Raw genomic sequence first — 25976 nt, 5'->3', positions numbered from 1 at the left:
CGGGAAATGCTCTCGGCATTGCGGGGGCGCATTCCTTTGAAGTGTGAATCAGGGGGCGGGGGAGCGGATCCCTTTGAAGTGAAGCTCTCGGCATAGTGAGCTGGAGCACGGCCTCGCAGCCATGAAAGTGAAACAGCAGGGGTAAATTAGGGTGGAGGAGAAGTGAGGCCGTGCGCTGGGGTGAATGCCTGAGGCCGAGCGCTTGCTGGGGAAGCTTCAGATGCCCGTGGGAGCGAGGCTGATTGGTTTGATGTGGATGCGCGTTTCACACAAGTGCACCAGATGAACTGTACTAAATCCACAATTGTTTCAGAGCTTGTTTTGCCTACTATACTCTCGTCTATTTATCCCCGAGGGATAGAATAGTCGAGACCTAAAAAACGAGTGGAACAGAGGGCTAAAAGGCACAAAATGCGAGGTGAACAGAGGGCAGAAAAGCACAAAAAATTAGGGAAATACGAGTGGGACAGAAGGCAAAAGGGGCACAAAAACGAGTGGCACAGAGGACAGACTGGCACAAAAAACTTATGGCACAGAGGCAAAATACAGAAATATAGGGGCAGCTAAGAACAGAAGGCAGAACGGGCAGAGAGGCACGGTGGCAGCGAGGGGAACAGAAGGGAAAACTGGGCAGAGACATGGGCAGCGAGGGGTACAGAAGGAAAGACCAGGCAGAGAGAGCACGGGGACAGCGAGGGGAACAGAGGGAAGAAAAAGGGGCACAGACCACGTACAGGCAGCGGGGAATACAGACAACAGCAGTCAGAGACACAACAATGAAAATACAGGCAATACAATACATTTGCAAACTGCCCTTAAGATACTTATTGTGGCTCTGTATTCGTGAAAATGCACCATCCTTTCACTTTTTAAAGTAAACGTTTTGAGTGCCATTTGGCGCCGCAGACATGCACGGTTTGGTTCCTGGCGCACATAACCATGGTTGCAGCGCACAGAGACCCTCCACTGCCGCACACAGAGGAAAAAAATTAGAGGTAACATTGCTTAGGAGAGGATTAAAGCCCGCCTGTTGATTACCACTTGCATGGCTTCATAATCAATCTTTCGTTGACTCATTTTTGCTCAGCCCATTCCAGCATCACTTAGTGTGTCCCTCCCCTGGAGCATAGCCCAATACTGCTTCCTTGTGGCGCCAAGTGTCCCTCCTCTGGTTACACACTTTCAGATGTACATTTTTACATTTTAGTTGTAGCACTCCATAATAGTGCATGTGTTTGCAGGCTGTCTCACACTTCTGTCTTGGTCAGCGTGGTCGCTTGCACCCCCCCTTCATGTTGTATGAAAAGGGTTGTGAAGTTAAAGTCATAGAATTGACAATACCAAGGCTAATTCTATTTTAAATAAAACATTCACATCATGCGAAGTTTGTGGCAACCAAGCTAGTCCATAATGTAACTGTGATTGTCAGGGTCAGGAACATTTACAGTCATTATGTGACCCCCGAGGAACCAGTGACACACCTAAAGTAGCTCACTCTCTACTAACCCACAGGTACGATTTCACAACCCAAAACATTTTTCTGCCCCTGCCAAGTGGATGTATAACAGGTGTGTACCCTTGAGACACAATTGCCTTTTATAACTTCCCAAATGTTAAGGTGGACATTTAAACGGTACAACAATACTGCAAGCCGCAAAGTGCTGCTGATGCATGCAATGCTGAGGGTTGGAAGGCCAATATGGTATGCAACAAATACTTCCTGGTGTCAATGGGGAGGCTAAAGAGCAGTACCCCGTTTCTGGTGGCACAATGTGTTTAGGGAGAGAAGTCACATACATATCCATTTAAATATAACTACTTTGTATATTATTTATGCATCCATATAGCACATCTGTCATTAACTGGGCCTTGCAGAGCTTCATGTGTCATTGTTCAAAATTAACAAGGGAATTCGTAGTCTGAACTATCCTGTTGCTGGTTAAAAATTATATTTCAAGTAGGCTTTTGGAAAAATTATGCTGATATTTGTTTAAGGAAATAGGGGTATCAGAAACACCCATATTGCGCAGGTACACCAAACAACCACCACCTACACACACACAATCCACCACTAGCCGCTAAACCACCACCACCACCACCCGAACCACCACCACCAGCTGCCAAACATCAATCACCTACACCCACCACCACTCTTATCAGCCAAGTTACCACCTGCCGACAAATCGCACCCAGCGGAACCAGTGACACACCTAATGCAGCTCACTGGCTCAACCTAGGCCTCCTACTATCCAAACAATGCATAGCTATGCACTGGAGGACCCGGACGGGGCCACCACTGGCAGCTTGGAGAGGAGCAGTCATTAAATGGGGAGCAACAGAGGAAGACACGCTAAAACTTGAAGTAGTAAGAGGCACTCAGAAATATCACATTTCCATGCAGTGGACAACACTACGCCACACCTTCAAGCTTGCTGCACCACTTGCACAATCTCCACAGATAACTCCACCCAGCTCTCAAGCCGCCCAGGAAGAATCTTACTCATGCAGTACACTGGGCAACCTGCTCATGGCGCCTAACCCGCACGGTATGGATATGGGCCCAACACAAATATCAGACCTCAAGCCCAGCTAAGGCATTCCTCTTGAGACCTGACCTAAAGTAGCTAGAAACTAAAACTCACTACAAGGCTCACCTACATCCAGTACTAAGTATATCCTTCGAAACAGTGTATCCCAGATGATTTCACCTCCGTTTTACTTTATGTCCCCCACTGCGGCGCAATGTGATGCATCTACTTGTACCAATGAGAGGCGATAAATACCGCTATGATGCACACAATTAAGTTAGATCTTTATTAGAACTTGTTTTGAACATGAAGTGTAACAGTACAGTGATAAACGGTGACAATGCCTACAGCTGAAATGATACTGTGCTAAAATGCATGTATAAACTCTTATGTGAACTTTAACATCTAATGAAGTTGCCTATTAGTTGTGCGCAATAAACATCAAATAAAGAGAATTTACAAAAACAAAAAATAAGACAAAAAACTACAATATTTTGTGTGTGCCCTTGAAAGTACAAATTCAGGTACCTTTTTGTAGAAGCATACATCTACCCAATCAAAACATGTACTCCTGGCTTCCAACACATGTGGAGCCAAAGCACATCTCTAGGGATAAGCACCTAATTGTCTGACGACAGCACCGCTGTCAATCCAGATCATAAAATGCACCATGCATTTTGTAGGTGTCTGCATGTGTGGTTCTGTGAAAGAGCTTGGTGTGATTCTGGCTCATTGAACAAGAAACCCAATAATGTCATGAGGTTCAGTCATTTGGAGGTGGTCTACGACTGACTGTAGCGGACCCACCTTCAACATCCAGTCAAGGTGGGGGTAACCGGTATCCCCAACCTCCAAAGATGGGCAGAGGGCACTGCTGTCCAGATCAATGATTGACAGACCATGAGCCAGAGGGAGCAATGCTAACTTTTCCACCCACAGGAAGTCATTTAAAGGGTGAAAATCTAAAACGCGATGAAGACCTTCATTCTTCTTCAGTGTGAGGAAATAGCAACCGTAACAAACCGGTTTCAAAGGCCAGCACCCTCTTCATTGCTCATGTTCCAGACACGAGTGTTCCTCCCAAATCAGAGCTGCTTTCAGAGGAAGTTATGGTGGGTTATAGAGAAGCAGAAGAGATACCCTGCTGGACAACCTGGAGGACAGGATGGTCGGGCATGATGAACTGCCACTCTGTGAGACAATGTCAGATTCTACCTCCCACAGGGGGGTGTTTGGGGGGGGAAGAAAGCAGTGTGTAGGCTTAAGCCACAAGGGAAGTGGACAGAGAAGTGTGCTGACCCTGAAGTACTGTGCTATGTCTGATCAATGTCTTCAGCCATAAAAGGACAGGGCTAGCTACTGCGGGTTTTGCAGAGCAAATTACCCACTTCTTTTGGAGGCCCTAGTGGCAACATCTACCAAGTATCAAGCCTACTGGCATGCAGCAATCCATTTATAGTGTTGTTATCGTAACGTTGGGGTAAATTGTCCCACTGGCCATCTTTTCTTTTCAGGCTGTGGCAAACTCTGGTCAGGTATAGAGCCAAAAAGATGGTGAAACCTCTGAGGATGATTCTGTGGTAGAGGAATTGTTTTGCCTGACTAAGAACGTACAGGCACTGGATGTGCTAGAGTGGAGTCAGTGCGACCATGAGCAGGGCGAGGCCGATTCAGGTCAGGGTGGGGGAGGGGTGTTACACACCCGAATCAGCAGGGATTCAATCTCTGTCACAGTTGGGACCAGTGTGAATGAAGATGTAATCAGTGTAGATCTTGGAGACTGGTTGGAAGTCCGCACAGAAGCAGGTACAGAGGCAGAACCGAGAGGCTCAGAAGGCGTACCTGTTGGCAGTAAGCAGACTGGAGGCCCCTGTAGATCCTTGGGGCCAAAATGCGTGCCCGAGGGAGGCCAAAAATATGCAGCATTGCCGATCCTATGGGAAATTAGGGCTGCAGTGAGACCAGTTGTGGAATCGGCTACTCAATCGGAAGTGGGATATATTTACACATTGACCCCCTTGTAGCCTCTCTTAGGATAGAGTGGGGGAGGGTCAAGTGCTGCATCCAATTACCAGACAACTTGCCCATGAAAAAGACATGGCACACCAAGTCATGAAAGCAGACCCGGTCTGTGACTTCTACTGTGTGCTGCAACATACAGCATTGCTTCACAGCCCCAGGTCGTCTTTGGGTGCATGAGGGCACATTCTTTACATGTCTTGGAGTCGTGCCCAGACCCAAACACCAGAGGCATGCCTTGAACAGGTCTAACACTGGCATCTGACGGCATGGTTTGAAACCTGTAGCCTATGGGGTGGATCCACTGTAGTGAGGTGAGGTATCCACAAATGCTAGCAAGATCAGGCATACAGACTGTCAGGTCATTTAATCAATCAACATTTGTTAACCGCTGTACTGTCACCCCTAGGATATATTGGCGCTGAGGATGCAGTGTCTCCGTCGAAAGGCCAGGTCGGAGTCTCTTTTTACATTTAGCCAGGGACGGTGATGTTCAGAGGTGGAGGGGCAGGTCGTTCCAACTCTTGACGGAATGTAGGAGAAAGAGCATCCCCCGATATGGCTGCGACAGATGTGGGGGCAAGGGTGAGTGAGGAGGAGTCCAGGTGTCTGGAGGGTTGTTGGAATTTCAGTCAATGAAGTAGGATGATCTTTGATTGTGGAGGGCTTTGTAGGCTTGCGTGACAATCTTGAACTGGCATCTCTTCTGGATGGGGAGTCAGTGGAAGTTTCTGGAGTAGGGGGTGATGTGTGACCATTTGAGAAGGTCCAGGATGAGACTTTGTGCCATGTTCTGTATGGTAAGGAGTCTTCTGTGGAGCTGGGTGGAGATGCTGGTGTAGAGAGCTTTTCCATAGTTGAGGCGGCTGGTGATGAGGGCCCTCTGTGGCTATTGGGTTGGAGAATTCCTTGACTATTCGGTGATGGCTGCTTCCTTGACGTGCTGGTTGTAGTTTCTAAGGACTGATTTGTGAGCGACTGTGTCAGCTGGGTTCTTTGTGACCAGCCATCACTTCTCCAGTTGGTTGCAATTGCTCTTGATGGTCCTGAGCTGGAGGGGGCGGGGGGTACCAGTTGGCATGTTTTGAGGTTGTGTTGGTTTCAGTGGGGCTACTCTTAACAAGTTCTGGATGGCCTGGTTGAGGTCTGCAGAGACCTCAGGTTGGGTGTGGGTGAGGGCCTATGTCCAAAGAAAGTTGGCGACCCTGTTTCAACTACGGTATGAAGAGGTGTGATGCATAGTCATGGGCGTTAGAGATGGTGAAGTGTATGACTGAGCGGTCAGTCCATGCGAGTTCTGTGGTGTGGCTGAATTTGATTGAGTTGTTGGAGGTGAAAGTGGGGAATGAGTTTGTATCTGCCGTTTGTGTGGATTCGGGGAGCAGTTGGGTGATGCCAATGTTGTTCAGGTTCTCCATGAGGGCGACTGAGTTGGCAACGTTGGGGTCGAGGTCACCGAGTAGGACCGGGGGAGCGATGAGGTTGGAAATGGCATTGGAGAAAGTTGGTAGGGGTCCAGTGGTTGGAAGGCGAGAGTGCCTCTGACTGTGGTCTTCAAGTCGGTCTGTAGTTGTAAGTTGATGTGTTCCTTAAGAGGCGTTGGGTCCTCGTTGTTAATGGTGCATCTGATGGTTTCCTTGAATAATGGTGATGTTGCCTCCCCCCCTTGTTTGTTGGTGCGTTCTCGGTGTATCATTTTGTAGCCTGCGGGAGAAGCGATGGTGATATCGGGGGTTGTACCACTTTGCGGTAATGAAGGCAACGTCAGTGGAGAGGGTGGTGATGGTGTCCCAGATTTCTGCGGCGTGCTTGGCGTCAGTGGAGAGGGTGGTGATGGTGTCCCAGATTTCTGCGGCGTGCTTGGCGTTGAGGAGGATACACTGGAGCGGTTCCAGGTTGTTCGTGGTCTTCTGGGCAGGAGTGGCGCTGTGTCCTTCATTGGTTGTCTTACAGAAGAAGTGGTAGTGTCTGCAGGTGAAGTACCCTTTGGTCGATTGTGGCGAGGAAGTGAAGCAGTTGTTGTTACATATTCATTAGCATGAACATAAAGTAGTGACTCATCTAAAACCAAAGCACTACTGTATCCAGTCATAAAAAGGGCACTAAACCCTGCATTAGTCAAGAGCACCTTTCTCCTCAGTCACACAGTTCAGAATGTAAAGCCCTTTCTTATAGTGCTTGTCACGACGTTCACAATGTAAAACCCATTCTTACTGCATTTGTCAGGGGGTTCACTAGGTTATGGCTCTTCCTAGGAGGTTTAGTTGGCAAAGAAAAATCTCTTCCTACTGCAATTGTCTCGGAGCTAACAATGTAAATCCTCTTCCTAGTGTATAAGAAATCCAGCTCAGGAGGTCCTAGGGTAGCTGGAAGTTAGTTGCCACAATTGTGTTAATAAGGGTCTTTCACCTTTGGTATCCCAATGCCTCCGTACCCCAGACTCTCAAACTGGGGATGAAGGAGCCCTTTTAACACTTGTCACCAAGATTAACGTGGGACGACAGATTCAAGAAGTAGCCCCTTACCCAAACATTCAAAGCAAGACCATGAGCCCAAAATTCCAGCAGCATATGCTGTTCAGGGGTGGTAGTGTTACTGCATTGTTGGCTCCTCTCTCACAACCTGCCTGCATGCACTGCTGTTGGCCCCACATGCTATAGGTGTGATGCTGGTGCAGTAAGCTTGCACAGCTGAAGCCTGTGCTGTAGCACTTCCAGTGAGTAAACATACTTCTGCTACCTCAGTAAAATTGGTCCTTTTAGTGAAAAAAAATATACTGCTGATGCTAATGTTGTTACTTGTTTTTGGTTTGTTAGGGAAGCGATTACTGCATTAGTGTGATGCTTGCACTGCCACTGTCTGAGGAGGAAACACATCACTGAAGAGTTGTTCTATCAGGACATTGTATGATGGTAAAATAAAGCCACGCTTTTTGGGGGCCTCAACCACATTTATTATTTACTAAAGGGGGGTGAGGGGGGATTGCTCCACATAACGGTTGAATGGTTACGATTCTCTTTATTGGATAGATCTGGAGGGGGGTTTGTTCAGAAACCCCTAGATTTCTCTCATCTTGTATATCTATAGGATCCTAACTTATTCTAGAACACTACCACCTTGAAAAGAAGTCAACTGTCTAATCAACGCTGCAGCTTGGATGAAACCGAAAATAGAAGTTTAGGTGCAGCAGAGACCTGGCTAATGGATTGCCGGGAAAGGATCAGCTTTAATTCAATCTGCCTGGCAATTCTTTAAGCAGGAGCTGGACTATAGAAATTAGGATCGATTGAGATCCAGCGATTCTCCCAATTAGACATTTAAAGCTTCATAATGCCCCATAAATAGGCAGTTTCAATGTCCAGGCTTAGGTCTAGTCATATGATGTAAAGATATCTGTAGAAATTGCTAGTATTAAATGCTCCCGCCCCCATTTTGATCTTCTGGCTATCTCCACCTCGATCAATTTGTCAAGATGCTTAGGTCTGTAACTGTGCACTACACTTTCTTTCACCTTCTGTGACTAGAAGGTTGAATGGGGCAGTGTGGCACATCTTAAGCTATTCAAGAACTTTTGCCCCCACAATACGTCATACACATTCTAAAACAGTGAACGGAAGTCACCAAGTCTATTACAAATCTACTAGGTGTTTTCAAGTACAATTTTTATATAGATTGGTGATCACTCATAAGTTTTCTCTGCTGCATGAAGTCCAGCCTTTAGCAGTGCCTCTTATATTGCTTTGTTTTCTAAATGGGACATAAGTAAAGATCTTAAACCAAAAGAACGATCACTTCAGGTTATATGTACTTTGATAATCTTGACCTACCTATCCATCAAACAAATATCATGTCACACTATATATTAAAAAGATGTAACAATTTGAAGTATGTTTTCTTTAAAAAAATACTGTTACACGTCATGGGGAGAGGAGTTGGCCTAACGGCTAGGGCGGTCAACTTCGAGACTGCTGAACTGGGTTCGAGTCTCGGCAATGATGCTGAACATCCTGTGATTCTGAACAAATCACTTAATGTGCCTTTGAATGTGACCTCATGTAATGCAATCGGTGCTAGGTAAAGCGCTCCGATACCCGATTGGGGTCCAGTTCATGCTATATAAAACTCTGTTAAAAAAAAGAAATCCATCAAATGTCAGCTCATTTCTTTTGTAAATTTATACAAGCTGCTCAAAGAGCTTCATTCGGTAAAACTGCATAACGAAAAGGATAATAAATTAAAACCCTCATGAAAAATCTGAAGACAACCTAATTATAATTCTCACCTTTGAGGAATTGCTTTGTTTGCGCTTGGCTTTTACTTCCTGAGAGTCCGACCTTCGTACTTTTTTCACTGAAGTGCCAAGCTTCAGGTCAGCAACGTAACTTCGCTCAGTTCTGCTAAATAACTGTAAAAAGATATAATTGGTATTTTATAAACCTGGCGAAGTTCAAATGATCATTCACAACTGATAACAAATTTGGCAGTTTTTAAAATGAGAATCTTACAAAAACAGGTCACAACAGGATGCATCAATAAGCGGTCAATACTGGCAAATGACATTCTTCCGGGTCAACTTGCAATCAGTATTACAATTACATACCTCTGTAAATATTTAAGAATAACAACTATCAGAACTTTACAAAGAGCAGAACTAATAGCAAATACCAGTTGGATCCAGGTACCAAGAAAAGGGTCGGGGTTATGATCGATAAAACCAAAACTCGGAAGAAATTGGAAGAGTGTTGGAACTGGGGTAGCCTGGCCTAGGGCAAGACTAACAATTCAGAGGCACAGTGTAAAGGTTGCAGACCACCCAAAAGTAAAACCACGCAATAACACTCAAAAGAAAACACTACACCAAAAATGTGGGAAAATACGTACTGCTTTATAAAAATAATATTCTCTTTGTTCTCAAAATATAAATAGCTTAGAACATTTCAGGTCACTTTTTAGATTACTAGCCAATTATCATTTAGATTCCAAATTACATCACAATTTAGCAAACAGTATTTCCAGTACTATATATTTAGTAGTCTTCAAATTAGCAGTCCCTGCAAAGAAAAATGCTAACTCAAATCATCAATTTCACATCACTAGCACATTCACTTAGATTCTAACATTTAATTAGGTGTGGTTATGAAGTAGGACTCTAAACCTTTAATCACATCAAGGGCGCACACTCAATGAGAAGTGTAGAAATCACACAAGCTGTATGAAACCCTCTGTGTGCTGCATGAGGAGCTTAAACTTCCCTCAACCCAAAAAGAGTACTACAACACCACGTTAGTAAACTCCTCCTTATAACCACTGTTGATTAGCTTTTTCACTCGACCCCCTCTGTAAAGGAAGCAGACATCATTTTCAACAATATGGCTAGAATTACTGACTTGGTCACTTTGCCCTGCCCCAATGACCAATGAGGCTTTCTGCTGCAATGCCCAAGTACTTTAGGAGAATTTCCCAGTCTCAGTAACGTAGCTTTCAGCCAAGCCTGCCCTCTTGCCACACTCCTTACTTGTATTTTGATGAGCCGGCCTTACCGGGAAACGAGTGGTGAAGACCACACACAGATTAATTATGCCCAGTCCTGGCGAGGCTCACCGGCCCTCAGGGCACCTCCGCTCCTCTCTCCCGCTCAAGCCAGCTCCTCTGGCGGTGCCCGAGCGGAGGAAGGACTTTGCCCGCTTTCCCTGTCAGCAATCGGCTTCTTTACTTCTCCCCTCTCGCTCGCGCCGGTCCCCCTGTGGGGCGCTCGAGCGAGGGGAAGATTACCTCACAATTACGGCAGTAACCGGCAGAAGGCGGGACTCTCTCCGGGTCTCCTGAGGCAGCCGGCGCTTCTCCTTAACGCTCGGCGGGGTCACTATCCTCGTAGACCTGCGCAGTAGCGCCTGCTCTGATTCCGCTGCACACCGCCCTCGCCCTCAGGAAGGACGCGCCCACCCAGGCCTGCTCGATCTTAGGCCCCTCCTGCGCCTGTGACACTACAGTGCTCAGGCATACGCGAAGGTGCAGCGTCTCCTTCTTAGAGATCGCGCACTCGCGTCAGCGCCGCCCCTCACTCTCCTCACCTCCGGGGACCGGGGAATCCACTGCAGCACGACACCTCCCCTAAGATCCAGCCAAGGCTCCGCACGGCGCCGATTTAACCCGCGCCGGTCAGAGGGCAACACAGCCTGTCACTTCCCTGCCTTCACCCCCACAGGTAGGAAGATGGGCACAGTGGTGATGTAGCGCTAGGTGGGAGGAGGGTATCCAGCAGTCGGCCAGCAACCAGACGATGAACTGGAAAAGGGGAACCAGGATTAGTCCCACTTCGGTTGGAACCCTTACTGCTATAATTTCACTGGGATCCTTCTTCTGGAACAGTCTCTGGGGATCCTAAACTGGGCAGAGGATTACACTCTCCAGTGGAAGAAGGTGATTGGGAGGGATTGGTCAGGGGTTGAAGGGGGAACGTCTCCCTGTAGTGGTTGTCTGTCACAAGGACAAACTAACTGCTCCCAGTGCGTCCTCCTCCTCTCACCGCTGCCTCACTCCTCCACTCTCTGGTCAGCACAAAATGGCTTCCCCGCTTTCCGCCTTATATAGGCTGCCCTTCAGTGGTCCAGAATGGACCAGAAGGTTCTAGAATGCCCTATGCTAGGCTATGGCCCAGTTCTGTGTGTGACAGTTAGGGCAGTTGGTGGCCACCATTTTAGGTGGTGCCAACTTTCCTGTCAGAACAGGCCTCTGGGCCTGAGGTAAAAGATTATGAGGGGGAGAAAGAACACCTATCCCCCTGGCCAACACCTACAAAAAGTCAGTAGACAAAAATTATTAAAGTTATGAGGGGCAAAAAGGGGACAAAATAAATAATAATTAGGAGGGACTTCGCCAAAAAGCCAGACAGGTCTAACACGCGTCCCCCCCAGCTGAAAGTGGGGAGAACTACCCAACCCCTTGGGAGTCCTCATCACTAAGGCGGAAATACCTGGAGAGACCGTCTGCATTGGCGTGGTCCACTCCAGGCCGATGTTCCACCCGGAAGTCCATTCCCTGTAGGGAGATGGACCACCTCAACAACTTGGGATTTTCCCCCTTTATTTGCATCAGCCAACAAAGGGGTCGGTGGTCAGTCTGAACCAGGAAGTGCGAGCCAAAGAGGTATGGCCGCAGCTTCTTCAGAGCCCACACCACCGCAAAAGCTTCCCTCTCAATGGCACTCCACTTCTGTTCCCGGGGAAGCAGTCTCTTGGATAAGAAGACTACAGGTTGATCCAGGCCCTCTTCATTCATTTGCGATAACACTGCCCCAATGCCATGTTCTGATGCATCTGTTTGGACAATGAACTCCTTGGAGAAGTCTGGGGCCTTCAGGACCGGTGCCGCACACATTGCCTGTTTCAATTTCTCGAAAGCTTGCTGACAAGCTCCCGTCCAAACTACCCGTCAAGGTTGTTTCTTGGAGGTGAGCTCTGTGAGGGGCGCTACAATAGTGCCATACCCCTTCACAAAGCGACGGTAGTAGCCTGTGAGGCCCAGGAAAGCTCGGACCTCAGTCTGTGTCTTGGGGGGTTCCCAGGCCATGATTGCCTCAATCTTCGCCTGCAGGGGCTGCACAGTCCCCCTACCCACCAAGTGTCCAAGGTACACAACCGACCCCTGCCCAATCTGGCATTTGCTGGCTTTGATGGTCAATCCAGCTTGTTTCAGGGCCTGGAGAACTGCCTGCAAATGCTGCAGATGGTCCTCCCAACTGCTACTGAAGACAGCAATGTCATCCAAGTAAGCAGCAGAGAAACTCTCCAATCCAGAGAGGACATGGTTCACCAGCCGCTGAAATGTGGCAGGGACGTTCTTGAGCCCAAAGGGCATCACACAGAACTGGTAGTGTCCCTCAGGCGTGGAGAAGGCTGACCTTTCCCTTGCTCCATCTGTCAAGGAGATCTGCCAGTACCCTGAAGTGAGGTCAAAGGTACTCAGATATTGGGCAGCTCCTAGCCGGTCAATCAATTCATCCGCCCTAGGGATCGGATGAGCATCAGTCCTTGTCACTGAATTCAGCCCTCGGTAATCCACACAGAACCTCAGTTCAGGTGTGGTGCCTGGTGGTGCAGCTTTTGGCACGAGCACCACCGGACTGGACCAAGGGCTGTTGGAAGGTTCAATAACTCCCAGCTCTAGCATCTTGGCAACCTCTCCATGGATGCTAGCCTTCACCTTGTCAGACAGCCGGTAGGTCTTCGACTTCACTGGTGGGCTGTCTCCTATGTCCACGTCATGGGTACACAGGTGGGTCCTTCCCGGGACAAGGGAGAACAACGAAGAGTACTGCTCCAGGATCTGGCGGCAGTCCTCCCGTTGCTCAGGAGTTAGAGTAGGAGAGAGAATCACTCCCTCCACTGACCCATCCTTCTCTTGAGACGAAAAGAGATCTGGGAGAGGTTCGCTTTCCGCTTCCTCGTCAGTCACCATCATCAACATGACTTCGGGCCTCTCATGGTGGGGCTTGAGACGGTTGGCATGCAGCACCCGCAGGGGCTGTCGAGGGGTCTTAAGGTCCACCAGGTATGTGGCCTTATCCTTCTCCAACACCTCAAAGGGGCCTGTCCAGCGATCCTGGAGGGCGCTAAGCTCTCCAGGCTCCATCACCCACACTTTCTGTCCAGGCTCCAATTCCACCTGGTGAGCATTGTGGTCATACCACTCCTTCATGACTGCCTGGCTGGCCTCCAAGTTGTCAGAAGCTTGCTTCCACAACTTTGCCATTTGGCTCCTGAAGGCCAGCATGTAGCTCACCACATCCTGGGGGGGTTTCCTGGGAGACTTCTCCCAACCATCCTTCACCAGGCTGAGAGGACCGCGTACAGGGTGCCCATACAGAAGCTCAAAGGGGCTGAAGCCCACTCCCTTCTGGGGCACTTCCCTGTAGGAAAAGAGTAAACAGGGTAGGAGGACGTCCCATTTCCTCCGCAGGCTCTCGGGCAGACTTCTGATCATGCCCTTCAAGGTCTTATTAAACCTCTCAACCAGTCCATTCGACTGGGGGTGATAAGGAGTGGTGAACCGGTAGGTCACTCCACACTCCTTCCACATGGCCCGCATGTAAGCTGACATGAAGTTGGTCCCCCTGTCAGACACAACTTCCTTGGGAAATCCCACTCGGGTAAAGATTCCCATCAGGGCTCTTGCCACTACAGGTGCAGTGACTGTCCTCAGAGGTATTGCCTCTGGGTACCGTGTGGCATGATCCACCAGCACCAGGATAAACCTGTGACCAGCTGTGGTTGGTGGATCTAAAGGCCCTACAATGTCGATGCCCACCCTCTCAAAGGGTGTGCTAACGACTGGAAGTGGTTCCAGGGGAGCCTTTAGCTTCACCCCTGTTTTCCCACTGGCCTGGCAGGTTACACATGTCCGACAGTATGTGTTGGACGCCACTTTCATCTGAGGCCAGTAAAAGTGGAGGACAAGCTGTGCAAAGGTCTTGTCCTGGCCTAAGTGTCCTGCCAGGGGTATGGCATGAGCCAATTCCAAAAGAAAGGCTCGGTACTGTTGCGGGACTACCAAGGCCCTTGATGAACCAGGCAAGGGTACCTTGGGTTCACTGTAGAGGAGTCCATCCTCCCAGTAAATATGGTAATGTCCCGTAACATCACCTGCTGCTTGGGCTTCAGCCTGTCGGCTCAGTCCCTCAAGGGTGGGGCACTCCCTCTGCCCCTTACAGAATTCCTCTCTGGTAGGACCTCCCTCCACATGCCACTCCGCAGGGATGGGTAAATCCTCCAGAGAGTCTACTTCCCCCGCCACGGACTTCTGGTCCACCACCGCAGGTGGCCGATCTGTCTCATGGGGTGTGGAAGCCGGAGCAGGCTTTCTCTGTCTCCGGGTCTGTCCCTTCTTAGCAGCGGGTTGGGCCATTGTTCCAGGCTCCAACCCAGGCAAACTCCCTCTCCGGGCAGTCGCAGACCGTGTGCTGACACAGGCCCAGTCAGGTGTACCCAGCATCGCAGAATGCATCCGGTATTCCACCTCTCTCCAAGTGTTGTGTTCCATGTCATTCCCCAACAGACAATCGACTGGCACGGCAGGGCTTACGGCAACTCGAAGTGAACCTGCAACCCCCTCCCACTCAAAGGGAACCTCAGCCACTGGATAGTGGCCCATTCTGCCGTCAGCCATCGCGGCGGGGTGGAGTACATTAGGAACAACCTGCTCTGGGGACACCAGCTGACTTCTCACCATAGTCATACTGGCTCCAGTATCCCTCAGAGCCTCCCCTCTCTGGCCATTGATGGTAACCCATTGCCCATACTTTGTAGTATTTGGGGGCACCTGGATCTTTGGCACCATCTCCCGCTCTCCCAGGGACACTAAGGTGACACCCGCCCACTCACCCCCCTTATCTAAGGGCAACTCCTCCCCGAGCGCTACACTAGCTACTCCCGGTGACTTTCCTCCGGTGGGAGGGGGTGGTCTCTTTGGGCATCTGACATCCCCCTTATAATGTCCAACACCACCACATTCAAAACAGTGGAGAACCCTGGGCTGCTGGCTTTGGCCAGGATTAGGGTTTCTGGGCGGGTTTGCCCTAGGGGTGAAACCTGCTCCCTTCCCCTGGAAGTTATTTTGGGGACCTTTAGAGAACTCTTTCTTTTTCTCTCCCCCCTCCTTCTTCTGGGGGGCGCCCTGTCCGGCTTTTTGAGATTCCCCTCCAGTCCCCTTGGAGGACACCCGGGTACTTGTCCAGATGTCCGCCTCCTCTGCAAGCTTCCGGGGATTGGTCAGCTTGCTGTCCACCAGGTGTTGGCGCAGCTCGGGAAAACATTTCTCGAGGAGGTGTTCTCTCAAAAATAGATCGTACAGCCCCTCATAATCTTTCACCTCACTGCCCTGGACCAAACCCTCCAAGGCCTTTCTGGCGTAGTCAAGGAAGTCCACCCAGTTCTGAGTGCTCAACTTGTGGCTCCCCCTGAACTTCTGTCGGTACCTTTCTGGGGTAAGCCCGAACTTCCTTAACAACGCCAGCTTCATGGTGGGGTAGTTAGTTTGTTCCTCTGGTTCCAGGGCCAGCAAGGTGTCCCGACCAGCAGGAGGCATGTACCTGTACAAACCACCCCCCCAGTGCTTCTCCTGCACCCCATGAACCCTCAGAGAAACCTCATAAGCAGCCAGCCACTTTGCTATATCGTCCCCCTGACTGAAGCTCGCTATCAGGTCTTTTGGTAAATGGGGTTTGGTCTCCCTGGCTGACTCCTTTGGTTCGCCGCCACCATTCCTACTAGGAGAGGACCCCCGTCGCAGACTTTGGAGCTCCAGTTCCTTCAGTCTGAATTCGTGGGCCATCCTCCTCTCCTCTTTCTCCTGCTCCAACTTGGCCAACTCCCACCTCAACTGTCTTTTCTCCCTCCTATCGGTGAGCTCGGCTTCCGTTAGGCTTCCCCCAGAGATGCTACTGCCCCTTCTGGAGTAGGACACTGGTCCTGGGAGTAAGTTTTCCCCTTCAGTGTGGAATAACTCTTCTACCCCCCCCCACCCCACCGTGTCCTGGTCGGCCCCTTCATCCTCCTCCTTCGTTTCTTGGTGTGCCTCCACCCAAGCCCTGAGACTGGTCTGGAGCTCCCTCTTCCGGGCACCATGTTTGAAAAATACCCCCATTTGTTGGCAGAACATTTTCAATTGCGACACGGAATAGACCTCTAGGTTTTCCACAGCGAACTCCATTGTGAGTCAGGCAAACCTAGATACACACCAGAAATTTCAGAGTTGCAAGGGCAACCTCAAGCCAACTCCACCCACCACCAGGAATAAATTTGGAAAAATCAAAAAGACAAATTGGGAGGGCCGCAAGGAGAAAACTCCTGGTGTAGGTTTAGTGTATTACGTTGAATTACTAGTGAGTAGCTGCAACCAAGTCAGAATCCCACCGCTAGGAACCAATATGTTGGAACTGGGGTAGCCTGGCCTAGGGCAAGACTAACAATTCAGAGGCACAGTGTAAAGGTTGCAGACCACCCAAAAGTAAAACCACGCAATAACACTCAAAAGAAAACACTACACCAAAAATGTGGGAAAATACGTACTGCTTTATAAAAATAATATTCTCTTTGTTCTCAAAATATAAATAGCTTAGAACATTTCAGGTCACTTTTTAGATTACTAGCCAATTATCATTTAGATTCCAAATTACATCACAATTTAGCAAACAGTATTTCCAGTACTATATATTTAGTAGTCTTCAAATTAGCAGTCCCTGCAAAGAAAAATGCTAACTCAAATCATCAATTTCACATCACTAGCACATTCACTTAGATTCTAACATTTAATTAGGTGTGGTTATGAAGTAGGACTCTAAACCTTTAATCACATCAAGGGCGCACACTCAATGAGAAGTGTAGAAATCACACAAGCTGTATGAAACCCTCTGTGTGCTGCATGAGGAGCTTAAACTTCCCTCAACCCAAAAAGAGTACTACAACACCACGTTAGTAAACTCCTCCTTATAACCACTGTTGATTAGCTTTTTCACTCGACCCCCTCTGTAAAGGAAGCAGACATCATTTTCAACAATATGGCTAGAATTACTGACTTGGTCACTTTGCCCTGCCCCAATGACCAATGAGGCTTTCTGCTGCAATGCCCAAGTACTTTAGGAGAATTTCCCAGTCTCAGTAACGTAGCTGTCAGCCAAGCCTGCCCTCTTGCCACACTCCTTACTTGTATTTTGATGAGCCGGCCTTACCGGGAAACGAGTGGTGAAGACCACACACAGATTAATTATGCCCAGTCCTGGCGAGGCTCACCGGCCCTCAGGGCACCTCCGCTCCTCTCTCCCGCTCAAGCCAGCTCCTCTGGCGGTGCCCAAGCGGAGGAAGGACTTTGCCCGCTTTCCCTGTCAGCAATCGGCTTCTTTACTTCTCCCCTCTCGCTCGCGCCGGTCCCCCTGTGTGGCGCTCGAGCGAGGGGAAGATTACCTCACAATTACGGCAGTAACCGGCAGAAGGCGGGACTCTCTCCGGGTCTCCTGAGGCAGCCGGCGCTTCTCCTTAACGCTCGGCGGGGTCACTATCCTCGTAGACCTGCGCAGTAGCGCCTGCTCTGATTCCGCTGCACACCGCCCTCGCCCTCAGGAAGGACGCGCCCACCCAGGCCTGCTCGATCTTAGGCCCCTCCTGCGCCTGTGACACTACAGTGCTCAGGCATACGCGAAGGTGCAGCGTCTCCTTCTTAGAGATCGCGCACTCGCGTCAGCGCCGCCCCTCACTCTCCTCACCTCCGGGGACCGGGGAATCCACTGCAGCACGACACCTCCCCTAAGATCCAGCCAAGGCTCCGCACGGCGCCGATTTAACCCGCGCCGGTCAGAGGGCAACACAGCCTGTCACTTCCCTGCCTTCACCCCCACAGGTAGGAAGATGGGCACAGTGGTGATGTAGCGCTAGGTGGGAGGAGGGTATCCAGCAGTCGGCCAGCAACCAGACGATGAACTGGACAAGGGGAACCAGGATTAGTCCCACTTCGGTTGGAACCCTTACTGCTATAATTTCACTGGGATCCTTCTTCTGGAACAGTCTCTGGGGATCCTAAACTGGGCAGAGGATTACACTCTCCAGTGGAAGAAGGTGATTGGGAGGGATTGGTCAGGGGTTGAAGGGGGAACGTCTCCCTGTAGTGGTTGTCTGTCACAAGGACAAACTAACTGCTCCCAGTGCGTCCTCCTCCTCTCACCGCTGCCTCACTCCTCCACTCTCTGGTCAGCACAAAATGGCTTCCCCGCTTTCCGCCTTATATAGGCTGCCCTTCAGTGGTCCAGAATGGACCAGAAGGTTCTAGAATGCCCTATGCTAGGCTATGGCCCAGTTCTGTGTGTGACAGTTAGGGCAGTTGGTGGCCACCATTTTAGGTGGTGCCAACTTTCCTGTCAGAACAGGCCTCTGGGCCTGAGGTAAAAGATTATGAGGGGGAGAAAGAACACCTATCCCCCTGGCCAACACCTACAAAAAGTCAGTAGACAAAAATTATTAAAGTTATGAGGGGCAAAAAGGGGACAAAATAAATAATAATTAGGAGGGACTTCGCCAAAAAGCCAGACAGGTCTAACACGCGTCCCCCCCAGCTGAAAGTGGGGAGAACTACCCAACCCCTTGGGAGTCCTCATCACTAAGGCGGAAATACCTGGAGAGACCGTCTGCATTGGCGTGGTCCACTCCAGGCCGATGTTCCACCCGGAAGTCCATTCCCTGTAGGGAGATGGACCACCTCAACAACTTGGGATTTTCCCCCTTTATTTGCATCAGCCAACAAAGGGGTCGGTGGTCAGTCTGAACCAGGAAGTGCGAGCCAAAGAGGTATGGCCGCAGCTTCTTCAGAGCCCACACCACCGCAAAAGCTTCCCTCTCAATGGCACTCCACTTCTGTTCCCGGGGAAGCAGTCTCTTGGATAAGAAGACTACAGGTTGATCCAGGCCCTCTTCATTCATTTGCGATAACACTGCCCCAATGCCATGTTCTGATGCATCTGTTTGGACAATGAACTCCTTGGAGAAGTCTGGGGCCTTCAGGACCGGTGCCGCACACATTGCCTGTTTCAATTTCTCGAAAGCTTGCTGACAAGCTCCCGTCCAAACTACCCGTCAAGGTTGTTTCTTGGAGGTGAGCTCTGTGAGGGGCGCTACAATAGTGCCATACCCCTTCACAAAGCGACGGTAGTAGCCTGTGAGGCCCAGGAAAGCTCGGACCTCAGTCTGTGTCTTGGGGGGTTCCCAGGCCATGATTGCCTCAATCTTCGCCTGCAGGGGCTGCACAGTCCCCCTACCCACCAAGTGTCCAAGGTACACAACCGACCCCTGCCCAATCTGGCATTTGCTGGCTTTGATGGTCAATCCAGCTTGTTTCAGGGCCTGGAGAACTGCCTGCAAATGCTGCAGATGGTCCTCCCAACTGCTACTGAAGACAGCAATGTCATCCAAGTAAGCAGCAGAGAAACTCTCCAATCCAGAGAGGACATGGTTCACCAGCCGCTGAAATGTGGCAGGGACGTTCTTGAGCCCAAAGGGCATCACACAGAACTGGTAGTGTCCCTCAGGCGTGGAGAAGGCTGACCTTTCCCTTGCTCCATCTGTCAAGGAGATCTGCCAGTACCCTGAAGTGAGGTCAAAGGTACTCAGATATTGGGCAGCTCCTAGCCGGTCAATCAATTCATCCGCCCTAGGGATCGGATGAGCATCAGTCCTTGTCACTGAATTCAGTCCTCGGTAATCCACACAGAACCTCAGTTCAGGTGTGGTGCCTGGTGGTGCAGCTTTTGGCACGAGCACCACCGGACTGGACCAAGGGCTGTTGGAAGGTTCAATAACTCCCAGCTCTAGCATCTTGGCAACCTCTCCATGGATGCTAGCCTTCACCTTGTCAGACAGCCGGTAGGTCTTCGACTTCACTGGTGGGCTGTCTCCTATGTCCACGTCATGGGTACACAGGTGGGTCCTTCCCGGGACAAGGGAGAACAACGAAGAGTACTGCTCCAGGATCTGGCGGCAGTCCTCCCGTTGCTCAGGAGTTAGAGTAGGAGAGAGAATCACTCCCTCCACTGACCCATCCTTCTCTTGAGACGAAAAGAGATCTGGGAGAGGTTCGCTTTCCGCTTCCTCGTCAGTCACCATCATCAACATGACTTCGGGCCTCTCATGGTGGGGCTTGAGACGGTTGGCATGCAGCACCCGCAGGGGCTGTCGAGGGGTCTTAAGGTCCACCAGGTATGTGGCCTTATCCTTCTCCAACACCTCAAAGGGGCCTGTCCAGCGATCCTGGAGGGCGCTAAGCTCTCCAGGCTCCATCACCCACACTTTCTGTCCAGGCTCCAATTCCACCTGGTGAGCATTGTGGTCATACCACTCCTTCATGACTGCCTGGCTGGCCTCCAAGTTGTCAGAAGCTTGCTTCCACAACTTTGCCATTTGGCTCCTGAAGGCCAGCATGTAGCTCACCACATCCTGGGGGGGTTTCCTGGGAGACTTCTCCCAACCATCCTTCACCAGGCTGAGAGGACCGCGTACAGGGTGCCCATACAGAAGCTCAAAGGGGCTGAAGCCCACTCCCTTCTGGGGCACTTCCCTGTAGGAAAAGAGTAAACAGGGTAGGAGGACGTCCCATTTCCTCCGCAGGCTCTCGGGCAGACTTCTGATCATGCCCTTCAAGGTCTTATTAAACCTCTCAACCAGTCCATTCGACTGGGGGTGATAAGGAGTGGTGAACCGGTAGGTCACTCCACACTCCTTCCACATGGCCCGCATGTAAGCTGACATGAAGTTGGTCCCCCTGTCAGACACAACTTCCTTGGGAAATCCCACTCGGGTAAAGATTCCCATCAGGGCTCTTGCCACTACAGGTGCAGTGACTGTCCTCAGAGGTATTGCCTCTGGGTACCGTGTGGCATGATCCACCAGCACCAGGATAAACCTGTGACCAGCTGTGGTTGGTGGATCTAAAGGCCCTACAATGTCGATGCCCACCCTCTCAAAGGGTGTGCTAACGACTGGAAGTGGTTCCAGGGGAGCCTTTAGCTTCACCCCTGTTTTCCCACTGGCCTGGCAGGTTACACATGTCCGACAGTATGTGTTGGACGCCACTTTCATCTGAGGCCAGTAAAAGTGGAGGACAAGCTGTGCAAAGGTCTTGTCCTGGCCTAAGTGTCCTGCCAGGGGTATGGCATGAGCCAATTCCAAAAGAAAGGCTCGGTACTGTTGCGGGACTACCAAGGCCCTTGATGAACCAGGCAAGGGTACCTTGGGTTCACTGTAGAGGAGTCCATCCTCCCAGTAAATATGGTAATGTCCCGTAACATCACCTGCTGCTTGGGCTTCAGCCTGTCGGCTCAGTCCCTCAAGGGTGGGGCACTCCCTCTGCCCCTTACAGAATTCCTCTCTGGTAGGACCTCCCTCCACATGCCACTCCGCAGGGATGGGTAAATCCTCCAGAGAGTCTACTTCCCCCGCCACGGACTTCTGGTCCACCACCGCAGGTGGCCGATCTGTCTCATGGGGTGTGGAAGCCGGAGCAGGCTTTCTCTGTCTCCGGGTCTGTCCCTTCTTAGCAGCGGGTTGGGCCATTGTTCCAGGCTCCAACCCAGGCAAACTCCCTCTCCGGGCAGTCGCAGACCGTGTGCTGACACAGGCCCAGTCAGGTGTACCCAGCATCGCAGAATGCATCCGGTATTCCACCTCTCTCCAAGTGTTGTGTTCCATGTCATTCCCCAACAGACAATCGACTGGCACGGCAGGGCTTACGGCAACTCGAAGTGAACCTGCAACCCCCTCCCACTCAAAGGGAACCTCAGCCACTGGATAGTGGCCCATTCTGCCGTCAGCCATCGCGGCGGGGTGGAGTACATTAGGAACAACCTGCTCTGGGGACACCAGCTGACTTCTCACCATAGTCATACTGGCTCCAGTATCCCTCAGAGCCTCCCCTCTCTGGCCATTGATGGTAACCCATTGCCCATACTTTGTAGTATTTGGGGGCACCTGGATCTTTGGCACCATCTCCCGCTCTCCCAGGGACACTAAGGTGACACCCGCCCACTCACCCCCCTTATCTAAGGGCAACTCCTCCCCGAGCGCTACACTAGCTACTCCCGGTGACTTTCCTCCGGTGGGAGGGGGTGGTCTCTTTGGGCATCTGACATCCCCCTTATAATGTCCAACACCACCACATTCAAAACAGTGGAGAACCCTGGGCTGCTGGCTTTGGCCAGGATTAGGGTTTCTGGGCGGGTTTGCCCTAGGGGTGAAACCTGCTCCCTTCCCCTGGAAGTTATTTTGGGGACCTTTAGAGAACTCTTTCTTTTTCTCTCCCCCCTCCTTCTTCTGGGGGGCGCCCTGTCCGGCTTTTTGAGATTCCCCTCCAGTCCCCTTGGAGGACACCCGGGTACTTGTCCAGATGTCCGCCTCCTCTGCAAGCTTCCGGGGATTGGTCAGCTTGCTGTCCACCAGGTGTTGGCGCAGCTCGGGAAAACATTTCTCGAGGAGGTGTTCTCTCAAAAATAGATCGTACAGCCCCTCATAATCTTTCACCTCACTGCCCTGGACCCAACCCTCCAAGGCCTTTCTGGCGTAGTCAAGGAAGTCCACCCAGTTCTGAGTGCTCAACTTGTGGCTCCCCCTGAACTTCTGTCGGTACCTTTCTGGGGTAAGCCCGAACTTCCTTAACAACGCCAGCTTCATGGTGGGGTAGTTAGTTTGTTCCTCTGGTTCCAGGGCCAGCAAGGTGTCCCGACCAGCAGGAGGCATGTACCTGTACAAACCACCCCCCCAGTGCTTCTCCTGCACCCCATGAACCCTCAGAGAAACCTCATAAGCAGCCAGCCACTTTGCTATATCGTCCCCCTGACTGAAGCTCGCTATCAGGTCTTTTGGTAAATGGGGTTTGGTCTCCCTGGCTGACTCCTTTGGTTCGCCGCCACCATTCCTACTAGGAGAGGACCCCCGTCGCAGACTTTGGAGCTCCAGTTCCTTCAGTCTGAATTCGTGGGCCATCCTCCTCTCCTCTTTCTCCTGCTCCAACTTGGCCAACTCCCACCTCAACTGTCTTTTCTCCCTCCTATCGGTGAGCTCGGCTTCCGTTAGGCTTCCCCCAGAGATGCTACTGCCCCTTCTGGAGTAGGACACTGGTCCTGGGAGTAAGTTTTCCCCTTCAGTGTGGAATAACTCTTCTACCCCCCCCCCCCCACCGTGTCCTGGTCGGCCCCTTCATCCTCCTCCTTCGTTTCTTGGTGTGCCTCCACCCAAGCCCTGAGACTGGTCTGGAGCTCCCTCTTCCGGGCACCATGTTTGAAAAATACCCTTATTTGTTGGCAGAACATTTTCAATTGCGACACGGAATAGACCTCTAGGTTTTCCACAGCGAACTCCATTGTGAGTCAGGCAAACCTAGATACACACCAGAAATTTCAGAGTTGCAAGGGCAACCTCAAGCCAACTCCACCCACCACCAGGAATAAATTTGGAAAAATCAAAAAGACAAATTGGGAGGGCCGCAAGGAGAAAACTCCTGGTGTAGGTTTAGTGTATTACGTTGAATTACTAGTGAGTAGCTGCAACCAAGTCAGAATCCCACCGCTAGGAACCAATATGTTGGAACTGGGGTAGCCTGGCCTAGGGCAAGACTAACAATTCAGAGGCACAGTGTAAAGGTTGCAGACCACCCAAAAGTAAAACCACGCAATAACACTCAAAAGAAAACACTACACCAAAAATGTGGGAAAATACGTACTGCTTTATAAAAATAATATTCTCTTTGTTCTCAAAATATAAATAGCTTAGAACATTTCAGGTCACTTTTTAGATTACTAGCCAATTATCATTTAGATTCCAAATTACATCACAATTTAGCAAACAGTATTTCCAGTACTATATATTTAGTAGTCTTCAAATTAGCAGTCCCTGCAAAGAAAAATGCTAACTCAAATCATCAATTTCACATCACTAGCACATTCACTTAGATTCTAACATTTAATTAGGTGTGGTTATGAAGTAGGACTCTAAACCTTTAATCACATCAAGGGCGCACACTCAATGAGAAGTGTAGAAATCACACAAGCTGTATGAAACCCTCTGTGTGCTGCATGAGGAGCTTAAACTTCCCTCAACCCAAAAAGAGTACTACAACACCACGTTAGTAAACTCCTCCTTATAACCACTGTTGATTAGCTTTTTCACTCGACCCCCTCTGTAAAGGAAGCAGACATCATTTTCAACAATATGGCTAGAATTACTGACTTGGTCACTTTGCCCTGCCCCAATGACCAATGAGGCTTTCTGCTGCAATGCCCAAGTACTTTAGGAGAATTTCCCAGTCTCAGTAACGTAGCTGTCAGCCAAGCCTGCCCTCTTGCCACACTCCTTACTTGTATTTTGATGAGCCGGCCTTACCGGGAAACGAGTGGTGAAGACCACACACAGATTAATTATGCCCAGTCCTGGCGAGGCTCACCGGCCCTCAGGGCACCTCCGCTCCTCTCTCCCGCTCAAGCCAGCTCCTCTGGCGGTGCCCGAGCGGAGGAAGGACTTTGCCCGCTTTCCCTGTCAGCAATCGGCTTCTTTACTTCTCCCCTCTCGCTCGCGCCGGTCCCCCTGTGTGGTGCTCGAGCGAGGGGACGATTACCTCACAATTACGGCAGTAACCGGCAGAAGGCGGGACTCTCTCCGGGTCTCCTGAGGCAGCCGGCGCTTCTCCTTAACGCTCGGCGGGGTCACTATCCTCGTAGACCTGCGCAGTAGCGCCTGCTCTGATTCCGCTGCACACCGCCCTCGCCCTCAGGAAGGACACGCCCACCCAGGCCTGCTCGATCTTAGGCCCCTCCTGCGCCTGTGACACTACAGTGCTCAGGCATGCGCGAAGGTGCAGCGTCTCCTTAGAGATCGCGCACTCGCATCAGCGCCGCCCCTTACTCTCCTCACCTCCGGGGACCGGGGAATCCACTGCAGGACGACACCGCCCGTAAGATCCAGCCAAGGCTCCGCACGGCGCCGATTTAACCCGCGCCGGTCAGAGGGCAACACAGCCTGTCACTTCCCTGCCTTCACCCCCACAGGTAGGAAGATGGGCACAGTGGTGATGTAGCGCTAGGTGGGAGGAGGGTATCCAGCAGTCGGCCAGCAACCAGACGATGAACTGGACAAGGGGAACCAGGATTAGTCCCACTTCGGTTGGAACCCTTACTGCTATAATTTCACTGGGATCCTTCTTCTGGAACAGTCTCTGGGGATCCTAAACTGGGCAGAGGATTACACTCTCCAGTGGAAGGTGATTGGGAGGGATTGGTCAGGGGTTGAAGGGGGAACGTCTCCCTGTAGTGGTTGTCTGTCACAAGGACAAACTAACTGCTCCCAGTGCGTCCTCCTCCGCTCACCGCTGCCTCACTCCTCCACTCTCTGGTCAGCACAAAATGGCTTCCCCGCATTCCGCCTTATATAGGCTGCCCTTCAGTGGTCCAGAATGGACCAGAAGGTTCTAGAATGCCCTATGCTAGGCTATGGCCCAGTTCTGTGTGTGACAGTTAGGGCAGTTGGTGGCCACCATTTTAGGTGGTGCCAACTTTCCTGTCAGAACAGGCCTCTGGGCCTGAGGTAAAAGATTATGAGGGGGAGAAAGAACACCTATCCCCCTGGCCAACACCTACAAAAAGTCAGTAGACAAAAATTATTAAAGTTATGAGGGGCAAAAAGGGGACAAAATAAATAATAATTAGGAGGGACTTCGCCAAAAAGCCAGACAGGTCTAACAAAGAGTCTACCTTTATTCCATAAAGAAAAGAGATACGTTCCATACTGTGTTGCCCTCTGACTTACTCCCAACACAAACACTGAATTTAAGACGGGCCAGTCTGCTTGCTATATGACAAAAAAAGCATCTTCCACATATTAATTTGCAAAACAATTGTAGGCAGCAAGT

At 50.6% G+C, this 25976-nt stretch overlaps 1 protein-coding gene across 1 annotated transcript in view; it reads right to left on the bottom strand.

The window, feature by feature from the left end:
• The window catches only part of ZNF281 (zinc finger protein 281), a 78347-nt gene that overhangs the window by 24750 nt on the left and 27621 nt on the right, over window positions 1-25976 (bottom strand). The window contains exon 2 of the mRNA XM_086923791.1: window positions 8830-8952. Coding sequence (XP_086779917.1) covers window positions 8830-8952 — 123 coding nt within the window. The remainder of the gene's footprint in view (window positions 1-8829; window positions 8953-25976) is intronic.

Source organism: Lissotriton vulgaris, chromosome 5 (assembly GCF_964263255.1).
Source record: "Lissotriton vulgaris chromosome 5, aLisVul1.2, whole genome shotgun sequence".
Classification (NCBI taxonomy): domain Eukaryota; kingdom Metazoa; phylum Chordata; class Amphibia; order Caudata; family Salamandridae; genus Lissotriton; species Lissotriton vulgaris.
This window is presented reverse-complemented; position numbering and strand designations above follow the sequence as displayed.